Source organism: Sinocyclocheilus anshuiensis, unplaced genomic scaffold, assembly GCF_001515605.1.
Source record: "Sinocyclocheilus anshuiensis isolate Anshui unplaced genomic scaffold, SAMN03320099.WGS_v1.1 scaffold976, whole genome shotgun sequence".
NCBI lineage: Eukaryota > Metazoa > Chordata > Actinopteri > Cypriniformes > Cyprinidae > Sinocyclocheilus > Sinocyclocheilus anshuiensis.
Window position 1 is genome coordinate 3220635 of NW_015552538.1, and position 9065 is coordinate 3229699.

Sequence of the window (9065 nt, forward strand, 5' to 3'; positions counted from 1 at the left end):
TACTGTTTCAACCCTTGATATTTTGTGCTTTTTTTTTTTTTTTTTTTTTTTCAAACACAGGAACGTTCCGCTGTACCTTCTGTCAAACAGAAGTAGAGGAGGACGAATCAGCCGTGCCAAAGAAAGATGCCCGCACTTTGGTGGCGCGATTCAACGAGCAGATCGAGCCTATCTATGTATTGCTACGAGAGACGGAGGACATCAACTTGTCACACGATCTCCTGGAGCCCGAACCGTCAGAAATCCCAGCCCTAAAACAAAGGTCAGCACCTCCTGTTCAGTCAAAGTGGCCAGTTTTATGCACGAGACTGTTGTTTTCAACTAAAGCTATTAAATAAAAACAAAAAAAATGACACACAACAAAATTAAAAAACCTAATAACTAAAATTAAAACTGAAAATATAAATTAATTCAGATTATTAAGTACTTTGCTATTTTCCACAGTCGGGAGCGGGCCGCCCAGATCGCAGGAGGAGCTGGTGCAGGGGCACCTGGTCGGGAAGTATGGAAAAACAAGGGCTCATCGTATGACCTCTACTCGCAGGATGTGGTCATCAGCATGGAAGACCAGGAGCCTCAGCCTGGCCAGACTACCGAGGGAAAAGCCCCCAAAGAGAGGCCCGTATGGCTGACGGAAAGCACAGTGCAGGGAGCGTACAGCGAGACAGATGCTCTGAAGCAATGTGAGTCAGATCGACTATTTTCAAAGTGGTTTTTGTGGTCATGGTTGTATATTAACACTGTTTCATGCATTTTTTGATTTGCCTCTTGTTTATACACCTCATGGGTCTGAATGCACAGTCTATCTATTTATAAGGCCAAGCGCACAAATTGGTTGAAAGGGATATTTTATTCTATTGCCATTCCAAACATTTTTTATGGAACACAAAAACAGATATTTAGTAGAATTTGTAAGCGGCTACTGCTAGTCATGCTTTTTATTTATTTATTTTATTTTATTTTTACTTACAAAGCCAAAAGAGTACAATAAAAGTAGTCTGTTTGACTTATTCTTGTGCTATTTGCCAGGTTTCAAGACTTTAAAAGCCATAAAATAGCTTTGCATGATAAATAGACATAAATTTAAAGCCATTATTCACTGAAAAACTTTGCTTTATTCAAATCGTGATTATATGGGGAAAAAAAACACTTATTTGCATATTCAACATCATTGAAGAAAGAGGAGAAGAAACCAAATGTACAGTTAATTTATTGCATGTATCATACTTGATGGGTTTGAAAGTGTGGGTGAAATTTGAGTACTTGGAAGGCAAGATTGTCAATGAAAAACAACTTAAATGACACCCTGTTCCTATAAAGCTGTCTTATGGCTTCAGAAAGAAATTGAGTTTAGAAAGTATAGTACATTTATGGTGAAGAAAATATGCATCTAAATTCACCCTATTTTTTTCTTCTTTTCTTCCAATTTTTACACACCAGCTGGCGAGGACTCTATAGTAACCCAGGAGGGAATGTCTGGACGAGGAGCCGCACAGGATGAGAACGAGGAGGTGATGCTGGCTCTCCTCATTCACGAGAAGAGGAGCGGAGTTGGTCCAGGAGGTGCTGTCGTCTCCAGACCGACCGTTCCAGCGGCTAACGCCAGCGACAGCGACAGCGATACCAGTGAATCGGACGAAGACTCGCCGCCTCAGGCTCCAGCCCACACTATGCACAACGCTACAGCCCTGCGGCCAAGAAAACAAGAGGATGAGGAGGACGAAGATGATGAGTTCGAGGAGGTCGGGGACGACCATGTGGTTATGGTAGGGGGAAGACCTTTCTCTTACAGGGAAGTAAGCCAGAGACCTGAGCTGGTGGAACAGATGAGCGCTCAGGAGAAAGAGGCGTACATTGAGATGGGCCAGAACCTCTTCCAGGACATGTACTTCTGAGTTCATCATGTCTGTCTGCATCACATTCTTTCTCGCTTTTGTCCGTTTTTTATTTTTTTTAAGAATAGTTTTGATCGCTATCACCAAGGTGTTGTGCGACGTGCCAGAGCTGAGAAATGTAGTGTTATATCGTTGACCGTTCTTCTTTTTTCTCATCCCTCTGCCATATTCGCATATGAAACTACTCTGGTGCCAATGATACCAAAGTATCACAGTTGTAAACAAGAGTATCGTACATTGGCAAACATGCCCACAGCGCTACCTTACCAGTTTGTTTGCGGTCTTGCCACATTCAGAGACATCCAAATGAGTAACAGTGTTGCTGCAGTGACCTCTGGGTTCTGGAGCTTTTCTGACATTTCTGACTTTTGAATGACAGCAAGTGACAAATGTTGTTTTGCTCGAAGCTGCCGAGACATTTCTGCATCTTCTTGCTTTCATGTATTTTTCCATGGCTCTTTTTCTCAACAGTATTTAGCAGGACTTGCAGTTTGAAAGGAAAGACAAGTGATTTTGTTTTCCGCTGACTGCCTTGACGTGGTATTAAATGGAGTTTTGATGAGATATGTTTGTTGTATGAGTATGATTGCTTTCCTTTCACAGCAGAAATGAGCACTTTCTTCTTTTGATCTCTGCCTCAGTGGACATTACTCACTTCTGTTTGTTTATCCATAAGTGGAAAAAGAATGTGTTTTTTTTTTCAGCTTGTTAGACATTTTACAGTAATAAAAAACTTAGTGTGAAAACTTCAATCTGTGTATTCATGAATCGGTGTGTGCAACAACCTCAATGAAAGATGAATATGAATTAATAGATGAGTTTCATAAACAAGAATCCTGCTGTTATTTCACATAAATGTATTCACAGAATGGTCTTAGCAAATTGTGCCACTCCGTTTATTTTGCCTAGAAAGGAAAACAGGTTGGTTTTGCAGTGACTGTTGCCAAAAATTGTTGGAATTGACCTCTTATGTGTGATCATGTAAATGAATTGGGAACGGAGTCTCCGGGGATGTGCTTTGGTGCAGCTGCGGTTGAGATGATGCGGGAGATAAAATCTGTGGTGCATTGATGCGCAGCCAGACAGAAAACTGGCAGTGCTGCTGTCACATCACATTACAGGTGCAGAACTGTGGAGTCAAGCATGGGTATCCGCGACTCAGTGCAGGGGGTGTGTCTAAGTGTTATTTAGGGGTGTTTCTGAACTGGAAGTTATGGGTTTTGTAATCTAATTTAATTCTTAAAATATGTTTTGCCATTTTAAAAAAGGAAAAAGAATGTTAGGATAGAAAATGAATGGCAAATGTTTGAGCTTTTGCCCCATTTCTAGGTAACTGGTCAAATGTAAGAAATTTGTGACATTTACCGGTTACCAAAAGGTCAGATGTTCTTGCTTCCATTGAAACACAAGGTGGTCTTTGGATCATTCTCAAATCCTGCTGGAGAACATGATCATCAGGTTTTACACAAACTTGAGTTCATGTCGTTCATGCTGTAAGCCATGTTAATTCAACTTTTCACCTAAATGTGACCCTGGAGCACAAAACCAGTCTTAAGTCGCTGGGGTATATTTATAGCAATAGCCAACAATACACTGTGTGGGTCAAAATTATCGATTTTTCTTTTATGCCAAAAATCTTTAGGATATTAAGTAAAGATCATGTTCCATGAAGATATTTTGTAAATTTCCTACTGTAAATATATCAAATAATTGATTATTAGTAATATACATTGCTAAGAACTTCATTTGGATAACTTTAAAGGCAATTTTCTCAATATTTTTATTTTTGTGCACCCTCAGATTCCAGATTTTCAAATAATTGTATCAGCCAAATATTGTCCTATCCTAACAAACCAAACATCAATGGGAAGCTTATTCAGCTTTCAGATGATGTATAAATCTCAATTTCAAAAAAGTGACTCTAATGACTGGTTTGGTGGTCCAGGGTCACAAATTGTTATGCTGATAATTAACTAAATAAATGAGGGGAAAATGTCATAATAGTAAAGAAAATCTTTAATTAAAGTCTTTTTTATTATTATTTATTTATAATTTAAGATCCATTATGTATTATTCATTTAATCTTATAAATATTCTTTTTTTTTTTGCCCCTGTAGAAGAAACGGCATAGATGTACATAGATTATTATTATTTTTCATTTTTTGTCAAATGCATTCCAATTTCTTCCCAAGTCCCCTTTTTCCACTGGAGAAAAACATTCATTAGGAAATTATACTCTGCGCCTTGGTGCATGTAAAAAAATTAAAGAGCAGAAGTTTGTAGTTTGTATGCTAAATTTTTACAAGAAAATGTTTCTGTTACCATGCCTAAACCTCTGTTTAACATATAAATGAATCTCAAATGAAAAGGCTTTTATTGTATTTTACATATTTATGAATCTTATATAATGTTCGCTGACCTTGTTGTAAATGACTTTTTCTTCGTACTATTTCTGTGCTCAGCCAGACTGGGTTGATTTGGCACATCCCGTCCCCATCCATTTATTAGCCACATTCAGCACTCATACCTATATTACTCACTTTTTATAACCTCAGCTGTAAATGAAAACCATTTCTCAGCTGGAGAATTCAGAGAACTCTCAATTATTTTGCTGTTTGTGAGGTCAAGGTGTTCTGCGTTTCACGTTTGTTAATGTGTTTATGTCTTCCTAGCGCAGCTATTGCATTTCATCTTGTACACTTCTTCTAGATCCTCTACTGCTGTTCTTCTTAGGAAAGTACTAAGGAGGCACTCCTTTTTTTTCCCACTGTAAAAAGTTTTATGCAAAAATGATTAATAGTTTTGATAAATGTTCAACAACTTTCTTCTGCAGAACACAAAAGAAGATATTAATAATATAATAATAATAATAATAATAATAATAATAATGGATCTTAAATTATAAATAATGAAAAGACCTTAATTAAAGATAATGAAATTTAGTTTGGAGCCCGTTCATCAGACTAAATAAAGTAATGCAGGTTTGAAAAAATATGAAGGTGAATAAATGGTCACAGAATTTTAATTTTTGCAACTAAAAGTAGTGAGATTGCTCATTGAAGCCTTGAATGTGTTCAGTCAGAACTGGCATATGGGAAGTGAAAGTACATTTATATTACTTAACAGCAAGTGAAGAGAAAAATTTACCCACCATTCATGGCATACTATATTTTTGGTGGAGACTCGTATAGGGGGAACACAGATCTAATAACCAATATTTCAATGGTCATTATTTATTTTTGGTTGCTTCACAAATCCCATTCTTCTCACTCCTTTGTCCTTTACATCTTTTTAATGAAGAACACACTAAGGAGTGATAAATTCATGGAGTTTATTTTTGGATCCGATGGCCTTCTCTATTCAATTAGGAAAGCGCACACACTGTCATCTGTCAGTCATTTAAAAGCCATTAGCTGTCTCCTGCGGCTGCTTCTGCTGTGTCCAATCTGAACATGTTGCTCTTTAACTCACGGCCACTCCGTTATTAGATACGGTGTATTGTTTACCTCTCTCTCTGTTTACTTCCAAACACACTAATTAATGTCTCTTACATGGAAAGCTGTGGGTGAGCTGGAAAAGGGGGTGTTAAGGCCTGTAACGAGATAATTATATACCCTCAAGCATGTTTCAAATATTTATGTCCACCTTATTTAAGTACAATACAAACAAGGGCATAATTGTACAAATACATACAGTATATATATATATATATACATACACGCACATATATACAGTATACTACCTTTCAAAAGTTGAGGACAAGATTTTTGAAAGAAATCTAATTTCACGCAGGCTGCATTTATTTGATTCAAAATGCAGCAAATCAGTAATATTGTGAAATAGTATTTCACTTTAAAATAACTACTTTAAAATATAATTTATTCCTGTGATGGCAAAGCTGAATTTTCAGCATCATTACTCCAGTCTTCAGTGTCACGTGATACTTTAGAAATCATTCTAATATACTGATTTGCTGCTCAAGGAACATTTCTAAATATTAAAATGTGACCCTGGACCACAAAACCAGTCTTAAAGGGATAGTTCACCCAAAAATTAAAAATTTGATGTTTATCTGCTTACCCCCAGGGCATCCAAGATGTAGGTGACTTTGTTTCTTCAGTAGAACACAAACGAAGATTTTTAACACAAACCGTTGCAGTCTGTCAGTCTTATAATGGAGGTGAATGGGAATCACGGCTTTGAGAGTAAAAAAAAACATACACAAACAAAACCAAATTAAACCCTGCGGCTCGTGACGATACATTGATGTGTAAAGACACAAAACGATCGGTCTGTGCAAGAAACTGAACAGTATTTATATAGTTTTTTACCTCCGATTCACGCAATGTTTGAACTGTCCTGAGTGGCCGCACGTCCTCCTGAGTGCTTTCTCAACAGCAGGCTCGTGAGGCGTCGTCTTCTTTTTCTTGCTTTACGGCGGATCGCAGACTTATAAGTCTTGAGCTCTATAAGTCTTGAGATCTATCTCTCAAGTGGACAATTGACACTCCTAATTGAGATTGTAGATAGAGTGTCAATGGTCCATTTGAGAGATAGGTGGCGGTAATGCAAGTTTCTTGCACAGACCGATCGTTTTGTAAAGCAAGAAGAAGAAGAAGACGCCTCAAGCGCCTGCTGTTGAGAAGCGCTCAGGAGGACGCGCCGCTGCTCAGGACAGTTCAAACAGTTCGGACATTGCGGTGAATCAGAGGTAAAAAATTATATAAATACTGTTCAGTTTCTTGCACAGACCGATCGTTTTGTGTCTTTACACATCAATGTATTGCCAAAAATCATTAGGATATTAAATAAAGATCATGTTCCATGAAGATATTTTGTAAATTTCTTACCATAAATATATCAAAACTTAATTTTTGATTAGTAATATGCATTGCTAAGAACTTAATTTGGACATCTTTAAAGGTGATTTTCTCAATATTTTGATTTTTTTGTACCCTCAGATTCCAGATTTTCAAATAGTTGTATCTCGGCCAAATATTGTCCGATCCTAACAAACCATACATCAATGGAAAGCTTATTTATTCAGCTTTCAGATGATGTATAAATCTCAATTTAAAAAAAATTTGACCCTTATGACTGGTTTTGTGGTCCAGGGTCACAAATAGTTGTGCTGCTGGTAATAGTTTTGTGGAAACCATACGTTTTTTCTTTGATAAAAAAAAAATAAAAAATAACAGCATTTATTTGAAATAGATTTTTTAAAACATCATAAATGTAAAAAAAAAAAAGGTAGTTTATGTTAAAGAGAACAATATTTGCATACTAAATTGCATTTGGTCTTCTTTCTGACTTTTTATTTTATTATTTGTTACTTTTCTTACATATCTTAAATATTACAAACCATTTCTCATTTTGTCAGTAGCGTGTTTAGGCACCACGCAACCCACGCAATTGCGTGGGGCCCCGCGGAACGCGATTTCTTCCGATGGGAGTCGAGAACCGGCATTTTTTTGGACCGGTGCGTATAATTGGGTTAATACCAGACTACCGATAAGCTTCAGGACAAACAATACTGTTATCGATACGTGTGTTGTTTTATCTCAGTACTTCTGTGTTAATGGCGAATTAGAAGCTGTTAAGTGTTATCATAAACCGATCTCAAGCTGATGAAGCGCCTGCCGTGAGAGGTTTGGAACGACATGCAGCGGCAGCGTCTCAATCTCCGTCCGCCGCGGGTAAAATAATTATAATGCTGAAGGTGAGGTACAATTCACATTTCTTCATTAAATAACTTACAAAATCATTTGAAAACTTTCTGTGAGGCGTAATTTTACGAACAGCACGAGTTCTCCGCGAGCTCTTGGTCTTTCCCTCTCAAAATGCGCAAATGGCTTCATATCACCACGTCGCGTCTGCACTATGAGCGAGTTGCACACTGCACGGTTAACACAGGAATTGTTACAGTTTACATGCATCGTCACTAAAGTTTATAATTTGCATTTCTTTTTTTTAAGTTTGGCCAGTATTTAAACCATTCAGCACTCGTGCGCTCTCCAGAGACTGTGTGCTCATGCACACTCAACAATTGCCCCATTGTAAAAACAAAAATACACAGCATGATCAAACATTTAATTACATATTTTTGAAAAAAAAAAAAAAAAGTCTAAAAATTCCCCCCTCCACCACTCAAATTAAAAATTAACAAAACTCCCACAAGAGTCACCTAAGAGGGGAATTCACCCCATTTTCAAAATGAATGTCTGTAAAAATCCTGATTGGAGTATCACTATAAATAATTCTACATGTTAAAAAGAAGCATTTTTTTATCATGTAGGCCTAGATAAAAACAGAGATAAAAAAAGTTCCTCTAAAACAGAGAGGGACACTCTCTGTTAGGAGAAATCACTCCAGCTCCCTGAGAAAGTCAATATTTTACGCCAGAATTCTGTATTACATTCTGTTGTGCTCCTATGCATATGATGTTCAAATATGTTGTGCTATGATATGCTGAGGAAATCTCTCTCTCTCTCTCTCTTTGAAGGGCCTTTTTATTAAGAAAAAAGTGCTTTATGTGCCTTTTTCTGTTTGCTTGAAGGCATTTGTAAACTGCAGTAATTAAATAACTTGACATTTTCATCATCTTTTTACATAATTTATTTTTTCACCAAATTATAGAGAGTAGTATGGATAACTGTATCGATAAGCAGTATAAAATGTAAACGATACCCATCCTTACCCCGGAACTGATCGCAAAATCCACCGAGGGGGGCCCCTCCGGGACCACTTGCTGAGGGCCCCCCAAAACACTAAACACGCCCCTGCATTTTGTCTCTCATAATAGGTTAATTTAGTTAACCCTCTACCGCATGGTGTAGCCATATGGCAACATACTCTTTGTGTTAATTTCCTTGCCACTGTCTCTTTAAGAGAATGCGGTAGAGGGTTAAATCTAGTTTTACATATGCAATCAACAATATTAAGTATTCAAAAATTGCCTCCAGACACTGCCAATAATTCCATTAAACACATTCACACTGTATGCACATACTTGAATTTATCGTTTACACTTTCTCTATTTTTATAAAATATTCAATACAGTGTGTTTAGAATTAAAGGCTCTGTCACCATTAACAGGACATTTATTCACAATCATTTGAACTGTGTTTGAGGCTGTGTGTGTGTGTGTGTGTGTGTGTGTGTGTGTGTGTG

The 9065-nt window shown here is 37.2% G+C and overlaps 1 protein-coding gene across 1 annotated transcript; it reads left to right on the forward strand.

The window, feature by feature from the left end:
- Positions 1 to 50: 50 nt before the first annotated feature.
- On the forward strand, positions 51 to 2045 carry LOC107663815 (general transcription factor IIE subunit 1-like; the record flags this gene model as incomplete). The annotated part of the gene is made up of 3 exons (XM_016454162.1): positions 51 to 262; positions 445 to 683; positions 1441 to 2045. Coding segments are annotated over 3 exons (906 nt in total), but the record flags the coding sequence as incomplete, so codon positions are not given.
- Positions 2046 to 9065: the final 7020 nt, after the last annotated feature.